General features: G+C 43.6%; 1 protein-coding gene across 9 annotated transcripts in view; it reads right to left on the reverse strand.

Moving 5' to 3' along the window:
• Nucleotides 1–7952: 7952 nt before the first annotated feature.
• KLHL3 (kelch like family member 3) overlaps nucleotides 7953–13931 on the reverse strand; it is a 114267-nt gene continuing 108288 nt past the window's right edge. For all 9 annotated transcript variants that reach the window (XM_075900450.1, XM_075900451.1, XM_075900456.1 and 6 more), the window contains one exon: nucleotides 7953–13642. In XM_075900450.1, the coding sequence (XP_075756565.1) occupies nucleotides 13614–13642 (29 nt within the window). In that variant the 3' untranslated portion in view covers nucleotides 7953–13613. The remainder of the gene's footprint in view (nucleotides 13643–13931) is intronic.

Below are 13931 nucleotides of genomic sequence, written 5' to 3' on the forward strand. Positions count from 1 at the left end.
ATGAGATTTTCAAAGTTTGGCAAGGGGAGCCTACCCCCTAACTTCATTGGCCCATGAATCAACCCCAAATGTAGTTACAGCGGTGCACAGGATTCTGTTGGAAAGGAGACGTCAGGCTTGTCACTCTCCTTTTTAATGAGCAGTTTCTTTTCCTTCACCGGCTTGGCACATGCATCCTTTTCTCTCTGTTTTCGCGACGGACTGCAGATCTGCACACGTGCTCTGGTGAAAATGGGAGATGTTCCAGAGCTACCCAGAAACAAGCATTTTGACAAATACACCAAACTTGTTCCGCCCAGATGAGGAGTGAGCCTGTGTCATAACCGTGAGCAATCCAAGCTCCTGTTGTGACATGTTATGAGTGAGACACATGAGCTCTCTGCAAACAGGCCGCAGAGCCTCTCCAGCTGGGCCATGGCATTCTCAGCACCTGCACTGTCTGAAAACACGGAGCGGGAGAGGGTTACAAATAGCTGCCTTTATCACAGGAGCCTGCCGTGCACCTAACAAGTTAACACAATTCAGAGGCAGAACAGGGTGAGGCCCCAGCTCCGCAAGTGTTTGGCAGGTCTGAGCTCCTCTCCCAGATCCTGTGCAAGGGAGCCCTGTTCTCTACTCGTCTCTGTAATAAATGAGGGAGAGGCCTCTGGCTGCTGCAGGTGAGTGTGAGGTGCAGCCTTGCCCCCACCTTTACTATGGTGCTGACTAACACAGCCTGGAGTGGCAGCTTCTTTCCCTCCTGTGCCCCATCTCCTGGGTCTCCCTACAGTAGGGGTGGGGAACCTAAGGCCTGGGGCTCAGATGCAGCCCCCAGCTTGCCTGGATCTGGCCCCCCGAGGCTGGGGGAGCCTGTGCTGACCCTCCAGGCTCCCCAGGTTCACATTTGGGTCTGGAGCACACAAAATCTACTAGTCTGGGCCCCCCTAGCCTCTGGTGTGTGAGGGGAATGTGGAAAATGTCTTTCTGCTTCTCAGTTGGGGACCACATCAGTAAGGATTAGTTTGAAGGAAAAAAATTGTGTGTGGCCCTCAACTGGTTCTTCAGTGGGTCAGCAGCCCCCCACCAAAAAAGATTCCCCACCCTTGCCATGCACCCTAGGTAGCCTCATCTACACTCAGCATGCTCAGAAAATTTTCCAGCAGTGGTAGCAATTAAGGGAGGCCTGAGGCAAAGAGGGCCCCAGCCATTTTACCCCTAAGTCATCTGAAAAGGATTAGACCAGTTGGTGCTAAGAACTCCAGACCCCTCGTTCTTGTGATGGCCAATGAAGCTGCACCCAGTGGCCATCAGCTCACTGTGGCCATGTCCTCACCTGTGCACTGGGATAAGGCGCCCAGCACTTCTTATAGCACTTGTCAAAACCTCCTGGATTTCTTGGGAAGTCACATGTGCGGATCGATTTTACAGCCACAATGATTTTTGTCTGTGTCTACACTGGCTTTTGAAATCAGCATTAAAAACAATAAACAGGGAGCAAAATGTAAAAAGTGTGCTACAAAGCATCAGAAAAAGGATGCAGGACTGACTCTTGCGAAAGCACTGCCATAGGAGAAAACATGGTCACAACTCCAAAACCTTTGAATAGCAGTGACTCAAGTCAAAGAACTGGAGTAAGATGCATTCTTTATGCACTACTATACGATTTGTCTGGCATTGCTCAGGTCCTTAATTTGTGTGTTTTGGAAAATAAAATGAAAATCATTCCTTTAGGGTGGGGCTGAGAATGAGGGGTTCAGGTTTCAGACTCCCCTAGGAAGAGAGACTTTCCCGAGCCCTCTCTCACCGCAGCAGCTTGGAGGCAGGTGAGAAGCACCTACCTGTCCATGGCTGCTGCAGCTCTATCAGGCACAGCTGGAGGAGGGGTGCATGTCCCTGGCTGGGGCAGGTCCAAGTTCATGTGCCCCCTGCGCTCCTCAGCCAGAGTGAGGAATGCAGCAAATGGTGCACTTTCCCCATGCTCCCTGACAAAGGGGAACAGCCCGCAATGTTCCCATATGGATCGGGGAGGAGGGGGGCTTCAGCTCCCTCACCGTCCCTATGGGGTGCCTAGGAGGTTGGCAGCTCAGGGCTGGGGCAATCCCAGACACAAGGGGCCCCCCCAGCCAGCCCCTTTCACTTGCCTGCTGATTGTCTCTTTTCTGTATGGTTTTATAAGACACAATCCCATTCCAGGCACAGCCCATTGTCCTGGCACAACCAAACCCCGAACTTCCTTTAGTTATGATAAAAGGAAGCTGTATATTGACTTTGGTGCTCCTAATGCTTACCGTTTAGGAGTTCTTGAGCAGACTCTCTCAGGTAGATGGCACAGGGAAATGCAGTGACGGACAGAGCATTGCATATGCTGAATGCTGAACAATTTGTGTCAACTTACGATAACAACAAAGTCCAGCAGATGAGAAGCAGAACACCAAAGAGGCCAGAAAGGCTACTGCACCGTAGCTTGAAATAAGCTACACAATTTAAGCTACACAAATTTCAAAATAGCTTATTTTGAAATTTGGCACTATCTACTCAGCACTTATTTCAAAATAAATTGCTATTCCAAAATGTCTCTTATGGAATGAGGTTTATAGGGACGTCGGAATAGAGCACATTATAATTCGAAATAACAGGCGTGCTCAAAAGACATGGAATAGCTATTTTGGGATACCTCCGATTGCCACCTTGCATCAATTGACCTCCTCTCACAAACTGACACCTCACATGGCCCACTTTGTACAGAATTTCGACCAAATACCCATTAGTGGGTACAGCAGTGACCTTGCCCAGAGCTAAAGAAAATAGTAAATTTATACATGCCAGCTCTGGCAACTGTCTGAAATCCAGTTAACATTGAGTTAATGAAGGTTTACTTCCGGTATCCCAAAGTACTGCTGCAGTGTAGCTGTAGCCAAACTCTTACTCAGCGCTGTCCTGATGGGTCACAAAAGCAAAATGGAAAATGCCCCTAGTTCAAGCATGATGAATATTCGGAGAGGAGCAATACACACAGCAAAGCCTGAGAGGAGTTTCTTCTGATCTCAGCTGGTAGACGCGCTTAGAGGTGCCATTCACCTGGGAAGTTGATTATTTCCCAGCTCTGCCTATAAATTGCTCTTCTGACTGGAAAATTGTGCCCATTGTTTAGGCATGTGGCAGCCTCTAGTGGCACAAGGATGAATTGAAAACCTTACACAAATCCACTCATGCTGTTAACATGTTAACAAAAGCAACTTTTCCTTATATGTACCCCTGCTTCTGTAGCCTCCACTGCAGTTCCTCTGATGAGGTGCATTTTCCCCACAAAAGCTGGTGCCCTAATAAATCTGTTCGTCTCTAAGGCACCAGAGGACTCCTTGTTGTTTTCACAGCCATTGAGTCACTTTAGCATCTGTAAGGCAGCACCACACCCCTCAGGTGCTTTGCCTATCAAGAATCACGTTGCTCATTCCTCAATTCACCCCCCATTGCTGGAACCTCCTCAAGGGCGATCTACAAAGTTGACTCCAGTTTCAGATGGGAATGGAATGCTCCCAGCAGGGGCCTGTGCCACAGTCTGTAGCATTATTAGAGAGGACTGGGTACAGGAAACAAGCCCCCAGCAGTGCACCTCACATTCTTCATCATCCCTTGCATCTAATGGCTCCCATATAAAGATTTCCAGAATTAGGTGCATCACTGAAGCAAGCACTTAAGATTTCTAGCATCCCTCACTATTAAAAGGAAGGAATTGATATTAAGCGGCTGAAGAAAGGGATCTTAAACATACCTCAACCAGAAGAATTTGATGTAAGCGTGGATATGCCAATGGAAACTAAGGGTGCATCTTCACAGCAGGGCTTAACTCGAAATATGCTACGCACATTGAGCTATGTCAATTGCGTAGCTTATTTCAAAATAGGGAGTGTCTACACAGCACTTATTTCAAAATAGAGCACTTCTTCCTCCGACTTCCCTTACTCGTACGAGGGGTACAGGAGTCAGAGTAAGAAGCCCTCCAGCTTGACAGTATTTTGACACTATTTCAAAATAACTACCTGCCGTGTAGACGCGGACGAAGTTATTTTGGAATAGCGCTAGTTATTCCGAAATAGTGTTGCAGTGTAGACATACCCTTAGTGAAAATCTGTTCTAGATTTGTATAGCACCTAGCACAATAGGAGTCCTGGTCCATGACTGGGGCTCCCAGCTATTACTGCAATAGAAACAATCTATCTATATATTTTACAAATGTGTGTTAGTCCATCCGTTTGTGATTCTGTTTGTTCAAGATCTCTTAAGCAATAAGAGGTAGGACCACCAAATTCAGTTCCTAAGCTTCCTCTTATCCTAACAAAGCAGGTCAGGGTTTGATTGTGCCAGGACAATGGAATGTGCCTACAATGCAACTGTTTCTCACAGGGCTTTGGAGTGGAGCCCAGAGCAGTGGAACTGCTGTTTTTGCCAGAGCTGAAGTGGAGCTGGAGCACAGAAAATCTTGCCTGCTCCACTGCTCCAGGTTTTTTTTTTCCATTTTCAATCCAAAATGAATGATATTTTAGCAAGAAAGTCCTAAAGGTGCCAAAAAGTTTCAGATTGTATAACAATTGATATTAACATCTACTTTACCACTTTATGTAATATGTCACAGTTAAAAATATAAATTAATGGAGATTGCCTATCTCCTAGAACTGGAAGGGACCTTGAAAGGTCATTGAGTCCAGTCCCCTGCCTTCACAGCAGGACCAAGAACCATCCCTGACAAATTTTTGCCCCAAATCCCTAAATGGCCTCTGCAAGGATTGAACTCACAACCCTGGGTTTAGCAGGCCAATGCTCAAGCCTGCTCCCAGAAGCACCCAACTTCTCAGCCTGCCCCGGGAAGCAGCGGTTTGGCATTGTGCAGTGCTCTGAGGCCAGGTCCAGGGAGTGGCCCCAGGCAAGCCCCAGAGTGAAGCCAGAGGCTGGAGAGCAGCCACCCTCCTCCCCGACTGGCACCAGGAAGAAGTTGGCAGCCAGGGTGCACCTCTTCTTCCCAGCCTTAGATCAACCTGGGGAGAAGCCTGCAGCCAGGGTGCACAGCCCCACCCCTGCTCTGGGCAACACCGAATAAGTATTCTGGTCAATTAACTGTCTGACTACAATTGCTTATCTAGGGTGATTAACACCGGATGCAATGCTCATGCACAGAATAAAGTGCTCAGTTTCCTCCCTACTCACCCTTCCATTCCCACAGGACATTTGTTCTGGCCAGAAAAGCAAGAGGACCTGCTACAACCCCTCCTGACATGTCACAGCCTATTTCAAATACTGGTACCACAAGGGATTTGGTACCAGGGCAAACTGTAATTTAAATTCTAGGCCAGTCTTCTGTCAGGCAAAACTCCCACTGCCTTTATGGAGGGGAAGTCTAAGGAAGACAAGTCAGCGCTGGGTCCTGGGTTAGGCACAAGAGGCAAAATGTTTTCCCTGTTTGCTGTGATATTACCATATCCACAATCCCCCCTCATCCCTAAAGAAATCCCTGCCGTTACTCCTATCCTCCGGCACGGCGCAATGTTGCATCCACACCCTCCCAAAAACCATTTGCAGCCTGACAGGTGGAGAGAATGGCCCATCTGGTCAGACAGCAGCGCACATCCGTGGCTTCCAGCAGGAAGATGCTCAGCCAAATCTACTGTAGACTGGAAGAATTAGAGAATGTCAATGAGGTGCCTGTTTCCAGCCCCACAGGAAGCATTAAGATAAAAGACAGCATTTTTTTTTATATATATATATATATATATATATATATATATATATATATATATATAGAGAGAGAGAGAGAGAGAGAGAGAGAGAGAGAGAGAGAGAGAATATATATATATATATATATATATATATATATATATATACACACACACACACACACATATATATATATATATATATACACATATATATATATACACATATACATGCAAGCTGTCTATGTACCACAGTCTCTATGGCATATCACAGGATCCAAGGATCTCAGTTATGTTGAATCACAACTCTCAATTCCTTACCAGAAAACCATGGTGGAGTTTGTGGCTATCCTTGGGTTCTGCATTAACATATACATGCAATATTTACAGCTGTTTTAGTTCCAGCAAAGCTGCTGCCCACAACAGAAAGCCTAGGAACAATCAAAGAGATGCTAAAGTTGGAACGGATTATATTGAAAACACACATTCTCTCGGAAAATGGTTATCAAGCACTCTCTCCCAGGAAGTGGATTCAAATTACTGTAGCACTGAAAAGGGGGAGAGGGGATGGTTGGTCTAATCCTCAGTCTAGTCTAAAACACACAGTTCAAATTAAATGATTATGCGTTTGATTTAAATCAGAATTTTTGCAGGACACTGCTCCAGGGGTTAATGGTCAGTGATATCTCAGTCTGACCCACTCTAAGAGGAGCTTGCTATGACAGAGGTACCATAACTGGAGAGAGAGAGAGAGAGAACACAGATTTTGAACACTTAATGCTGCACAAAATCCTCTGGCCAGACTGCGGGTTGCAATGATAGGTTTCAAAGGGTAATCCCAGCCATTCCTCCTCAGTAGAATGGAAACTCAGTGATCATGGGCCCCTAAGGAGGAAGAAAGGAAATTGGTGAAAGTGTGGAGATATCCTCCATAGACAGCCCATGAAACTGCATTAAAAAAAATAAGGGGATTGGATTCCTTGATAGAACAAATTCAAAACAGGCCTGCCTAAGGTACTTCAAAACCATGATCTTCTAGAGAATAGTAATAGATAAGTAGCCGTGTTAGTCTGGTCTAGCTGAAACAAAAAACAGGACTATGTAGCACTTTAAAGACTAACAAGATGGTTTATTAGGTGATGAGCTTTTGTGGGCCAGACCCACTTCCTCAGATCAAACTGTGGAAGAAAATTGGCACGACCAATTCCAGAGAGACCAACTGCTAGAATGTTCAACGTGATCACAAGCCAGGCCCATGATCCAAGTGCTGTGATGCAGTCAGAACATTTTCCTTTTTTAGGTAAAAATGGAGGCGCAAGAGCTATTGGTGCCTCTCAGGTAATTACCAAACTGTGCCTGAAAATAAATAAGGCCAAGTCTATACTAGACCCAGAAACTCAGCTTAAGGTACACAACTTAAGCCAAGCTTGGCACCATGTCCGCAGGAGAGGTGGATGAGAGCGCCCTCTAGTTTGATTCAGTGAGTCTTATGTAGACTCGCTAAATCAAACTCTGGAAGATCGATTGCAGCATCATCGATCTTCCCTGGAGTAAAGACCAGGCCTAAGACAGTCCCTGAAGAGATTGCCTACAATTCTCCCAGAGCAGGAAAAGCCAAATCCAGGCGTCAGGACATACAGCGTGAGAGGGTTGCCTACGCCTATCCTTCCTTCAGTGCAGCTGAACCACCTTCAGCCTTGTGGCCTACCAGCAGCTTGGCACATATATCTGAAGGAGCATGACCCTCACCCTGGTGTAAGCTGACATGACAACAATAGAGGATCTCAGAGCAATCTCTACTCCAACCAACTTGAGACATGGAGGCTTCAGATCTATGGCAGTGACTACTGACAACATGGCAATGCTGCAAGAAACAAGCAGATCATTCAGACCCTGTTACATGTTTTCAAATTTTTCCTCGTTATTCTTAGAGGAGGATGCTTCCACACGAGCCATGTAAAACACAATAGAAATAACATTTGTAAAATTATTTCTCTTTTAAATTCAGTTATGTTGACTGTAGAGAGAATCCTATGGGAGTCTTCGTTTGGTTTCCAGGACTCTTGGCAGTAGCCACAGCAATTTAGTTTTTAATCAAACTGTGACCCTTATCCTGTAATGGAGCTCCAGATGAAGCAAGAGTCCTCTTGTATGGGTCAAGCTGTGAGATCAGGGCCTATATTTGCTGCATTAAAAAAAAAATCCCATCCCTGCACATCAATGCAACTACGTTCAGGAGCTGAACAAACCAAATTGACCAAGAGGAATTGCATACGTTAATTTTTATTCAAATTAAAGCAAAATGTATTGGAAACTATAATGCAATTTCCTGTTGATTTTGTATTTCTATGATGACCATTTCTCAAGTCGTTTGCCAAAATGGATAAAACATCTGCCAAGTGAATTACTTCACAAGAGATTTGGTCCTTGACACCTATGCAAAAAGTGACAGGTTTAAGAAGTCAACCAATGGACTGTGTCATTGTATCAGCCATTATGCCAACAATCTGTTTTACAAAAACATCTCTGCAGCCAGGTAAACACTTTCACACTCTCCCATTATTCTTAAGCTTTTTTACACCTAAAATATACAAATTAAATCTTCTGTTTTACTTTTTTGCCACTGTAGAGAGAAATAAAATAATTTATAATCTGATAGCAAAAAAAGAACAAAAGATTAATTAATTTGTTTAGCTTACTTCCACACTACAATACATATTTTCAAACACTGGAGTTTTGAGCAACATTATTCTACCATGGATAAGATTTATGCACCCATCCCATTTTGTATGTCTCTTAAAATGAATGGTGTAACTGCCTTAATGTTAGACACTAATCCTCCCAAAGTTTAAAGCCACAAAATGGAGCATGCTGTTGAACCATTGCTACTGTCTGATCAGCAGGCATCACAGATTGCTGGATAGTTTATCTTGGTCTTCAAAATAGCACAAGGACGCCATATGCATTGCATTTTCACACAATGTTGCCAAGTGTCTTTACAGAGCTTTACAAATCTACATAGAAAAAAACACCTAGATAAAAGAAGTGAACAAAAAACTGGCTTTGGTCACAAATTACCTGTTGGACCCAATATGGAAAATAAGGCGCTGATTCAAAATTCACTTGAAAAAACAACCAAAAACTTGAGGTAACTAATAATGTTGGAGGAGACTTTGCATTTGTTCATCAGCTTTAGAAGCACAGTCTTGTGTAACGTCTCAACAAGCTTGCAGGAAAAGATTTTAGGCTGTGTGTATACATCCTTCTTCCAAAGAAAGCTCCCTCTTGAACTGGGACCTTATGAGCCACCCTTACGGAATCAAAGGGTACATGTAAACTACAAGCGTGATAGCGGCACAAGTCATAGAAGGAGCTTTCCTGGCACTGTAGTAAGTCCACACCTTAAGAGGCAGTACTAGGGCGAAAGAAGAATCCTTCCATTGACGGAGCAGTGTGCATATCAGGGTTTAGGGTGGCTTAACAACATTTCTGAGGGGTATGAAATTTTCATGCCCTTGAGCAACGCAGCTAGGTTAACTTAAGGTGTAGACCAGGCCTACGGTCTTGATCCTGCAAAGAAATCTGCGCTTAGGAGTGGGCCATGAATTTACTAGACAGTCAAGAAGGAACATTATGAGGAAGTTACGGCCCAACATTTTCACCTGGAAAGGAATAAAAAGGACCTTGCAAAACGTCATGCACTTACCAGATTTGCTTTCATTATTAGGTTTGGGCTCAAAACCAATCTCCCTATATTACAACCCATCTAGCTGCAACACAGTTCACAGGGCAGAGCCTGAAAATGAAACTTACTACAGTCAGCCTGGTTTCACTGTCAGAGGTGAGTGAATGTCAAAGAATAAATCAACAGGAGAAAGTTTAATTAGACATTTACAATTCCTTTTTTTTAAATCTAATAACCTAAGATGTTGTTCTTAGCAACTGAGGTAACAAAATAATTTAAAATTCATAATGCTGAATTTAGCAGTAGCCTTTTAATGTGTTAGAATTAACACGAGAGAAAAATAATTTATCCCACCTTTGTTACAGTGCTGCCATTTCCTGTGCAGAAAATGTTCCAATTCACGCCCACACCGTGGCTGGCAAAAACAGCATGAGAGTGTAAGAACTTGATACAGAATGGAACAGAACGTCATCAAGGACAATAAAAAATAATCCAAAAATTCTTAAAAATTATCTTATAAAAATATTTACATTACAATTCGTTAGCACTAAAGCTACAGTTTCCATCCTAAAAAAAGGCAACATTTGAAAGGATCTGGCTCAGGTGCTCAGAATTAATATAAACAGTAAATCACACGTCCAATAAGACAACTTCAAAAGCATTTTTAGGCGATATTACAAGTGGCTTGTTGTGTGTTACAGATGTCCATATTTGCATAGCTGAAAAACGAGGTCACTTGACTTGCATAATGCTGCAATGTTGGAGAAGGAAGGAAAGATGCATGCCATTTCCAAGCGATAAGAAATGGCTTTGGAGACAAAAACACAATTAATGATCCCTGACCAACTCTCAGGTTCCTAGCTACGTCCAGTATGCACTAGTGGTTTTCCCCAGGCCATGTGTATGCATAAAAGCCACTTTAGAATAGCAATAAGCCACCAAAACCCATTGTCCAAAAAGGTGAGTGCACCTCTCAGGTAAAGACAATAAACCTTTCATCCTGTATATTATAACCACCAGTGAGATGTTTTAGAACTACTCAAAAGTGCACTGCCATAGTCTATTGAGTTAATTTAGGAATAACCTCATCCTGGCTATATCTACACTACAAGTTTTCTAGGCAAAAAATATGCAAATGCGTGACTCATTTGCATATTTTCTGCCAATCTGTTTTTGCACTGGGGTTTTTGCGAAAAAACAAGCAGCGTGGACGTTTTCTTTTTGCGCAAAACCCCTTTTCTCCAAGATCCCTATGCCCCAAAAAAGGTTTATCGATCTTGCGGAAAAAGGTGTTTTTGCGCAAAAAAACCCCATCCACGCTGCCTGTTTTTGCACAAAAACAGATCAGCAGAAAATATGCAAATGAGATCACAACTCATGCACATGAGTCCCACGTTTGCATATTTTTTGCAGAGAAAACTCGTAGTGTAGATGTAGCCTCTGTGCAGCATTGGACAGACTACTCACAGCTGAAGTGAAACTTGGGGGATGAAATGCTGATGGTTCGCTCAAGTGTAACAGAAGCTCATTTGTTGGAGGTAGCTATGCCTCCCAGAGCCTGACCCAAAGCCCGGTGATGTCCATGGAAAGATTCCCATCAACTTCAGTGGCCTTTACATCAGATTCCTGGCGAGTAGTTATGGAGACAACACACAATAATGAACCAACAGCTAGCAGAACCATCTTTTTTTTTTTTTTTTTTTTTTTTAAAACTCATTTCACTGACTTTTTTTTCAGCAATTTAGACTGTAGAGCATGGAGTGAGGGTGAAGGAGAGGGTTCATGGCACCTTATTCCTTCTATCCAGAACCCTCCTCATTCGACCCACAACACTCCAGCTGCCAATATCAATACTGTATGCAGTGTAGTTGTAGCCATTGTGAATATGTGCTATCTACTGATGCCAAACAATCTACCGTGCACACAGCTCTGAAGCACAGAGTACTTTTCCCAGACCTGAAAAAGAACCCTGTGAAACTTATAAGCTTGTGTCTCTCGCCAACAGATGTTGGTCCATTAAATGACATTGCCTCACCATCTTCTCTCTCCAATATCTGGATTATCATTACAGTGGACAGTTCACTTCAAAACACAGAATGAGTGATGCTACTTAACATGTCCTAGAGATGGTGCACAACGCACGAGCTTATGTCCAGTTAAAGGGACATTGTCAACTTGCATTTTTAAGTCAATTTTAGCATGTCTATACAGAAACTTAACGCGATAATCTACAGTGCACTAACTTGCTGGGCACTAACAGGCCCAGCAAACCCTCTATCACAAAGAGCTCCGTAGTGTACATTGATGTCACAGTCCCTAGTGCACTGTAGATTTACATCCCAGCTTGCTACCTGCACTAAGTCTCCATGTAGACAAGCCCTGCCTTTTAAAATATTCTGCTTCCTGGTCAGTCTCCCCTTGAAATCAGCACATTGTAACTTATTTTTATATTCCTTTAAGAACAGTTTGAATGGGTTTTTCTACTCCTTGTTGTTGTTTCTAAGAACAAGGATGACACGGAGAGCTTTTTGAGCAAGGAGATACTGAGAGCTTGTCTACATGGGAACACTGATGAGCAGAATTACTGCACTATAAATATTCCAATACAACTGCAATGGTAGAACTCCTGAAGTGAGTACTGTATTCCAGAATGCAAGGAACGTCTTCAGGACCACTTAAATTGCTTCCGAAGCAACGTAAGCCGCAGTGGGAAAAGTCACTTTTATTCCGAAAGCAAGTGAGAGGCTGAGGTTCTGTGGTCTGCCAATGTGCAGAGGGTCACTAGTTAATCATGATTGTCCTTTCTGATCTTAAAGGGTATGAGTCCGCTTTGGGAGTTATACCCTAAGAATAGTAATACCGCTGTAATTCTGCAGGTCAATGTCCCTGTACAGGAAAGCTCTCACTGACTCGATTAGGGTAAACTGAATCTATCAAAAGTCCTGTAAAACGCACCAAGTTAAGTGAGATGAGATAATAATAATTATTTCTCTCTCCTCCCCCACACACTCTATTTTTCATTTGTAGTCTCCTTTGGTATTACTTTTAACTAGTGGATACCCAGAAGGGTGCCATGATGCCCCGCAGTAGGGTATGCTGGGAGTCTCACACATGATTTGAAAGCTGACACCATTCTTTTAAAAAGGAGAAAACAAGCTAGCAGGACTGTGGATACACACGAGATTACTAAAAGTGACAGCAGCGCCAAACTTTCACGGTTTAAAATCCTTTTTGGAAGGCTTTTCTAAAGCTCCGGCTAACTACTTTGTATGGATGGAAGAAAGCATTTAATGCAGAAAACGTTTTAAAAACAAGAACAATGACACTGAAGAATAAGAGTCCCCTCTTCTGGAAGCGTTAAGACATCATAGGCATTTTTATCTTGGTCTTTAATCACTTCTTGGGTGATGGAGGATTATTTGGCAGGATACAAGGGAGACATGTTAGTGGCTCAGCAAGACACACCATTATGCTTAAAAGTTCTGTTCCTTAATGTGCAGGACACCGGGGTATGACTTTTTTCCTTGATTTTCAGTTCAGTGTATGTTTTATGGGAGCAATATGCTCCTCCAGAGCAGCATGTTTCTGTGGGATTATAAAACTTTTGCATGGTGAGGTATTCACCTTTTTCTGGGCAAGCCACTGCCCACCCAGGACATCCTAGCCTGTATATAAAAGCAGACTATCAGAAAAATCACACACAACGGATATCTCCAGTCATGATGGCGCTAGGGATACAAACTGTTATCCAGTGACATATGTACACGTGACTGAGATAATGTCAAACACAAGCCAGCACCCTGGTCCAGTATTTCTGAAGATTGGTGGTTAGAAGATGCCATGGTCAGTAGTAAGTTCCAGGAGCAGTGAGTAAATAGCTTAATTCAAGGTGTGAACAAAGCATCAGTAGTGAAGACATTCAATATTGGGTTTTACTCACATTCCCTACAGTCGCATTTTGTGACACACATGAAATTCAGTCTCTCTGGTAACTGTTTAAACACAGTGTTCTTCCAGGAAACTGGCTGTCCAAAGACAACGGATTGCACCAAGGACAACAAGCAACACCTTGGGATTGGCACGTTGTTGCGTTATCCACGGAAGAGGATTCTTAATGCAGTATTTGCCAGGCAAGGAGTTAAACAGCAAAGAGATGGATAAAATCAGGCGTCCGGCATCTTCTCGAGAATACCCAATAGGATTCACCTCACTGCTGCTCCTCACATTGGCTGGAGTAGGTGTCACAACGGTTTATGAATCACAGCCACCCCTGTTGTGAGAATGGACAAACAGAGGTCACAAACTGCCCAACAACTTCAGGGTTGTGCTGAGACAGGCACATGCTGCCGAACTTAAGACCAGCAGTAAAGGGTGCAAAGAAAGTTGCCATTCCCAGTTCTGAAGAGATCCTCTCCAAACAGAAGCCATGAGGAGCAAAAAAAGAAGAAACCCCCACATGACCAGGAGGCATAATCATCAGGTTAAGGACTGTACCAGGGCTACTCAACTTTGGAAGCTTTTGGGGCGACAATGATATTCACAGCACACGCCAAGGGCCA

Source organism: Pelodiscus sinensis, chromosome 17 (assembly GCF_049634645.1).
Source record: "Pelodiscus sinensis isolate JC-2024 chromosome 17, ASM4963464v1, whole genome shotgun sequence".
Taxonomy (NCBI): Eukaryota; Metazoa; Chordata; order Testudines; family Trionychidae; genus Pelodiscus; species Pelodiscus sinensis.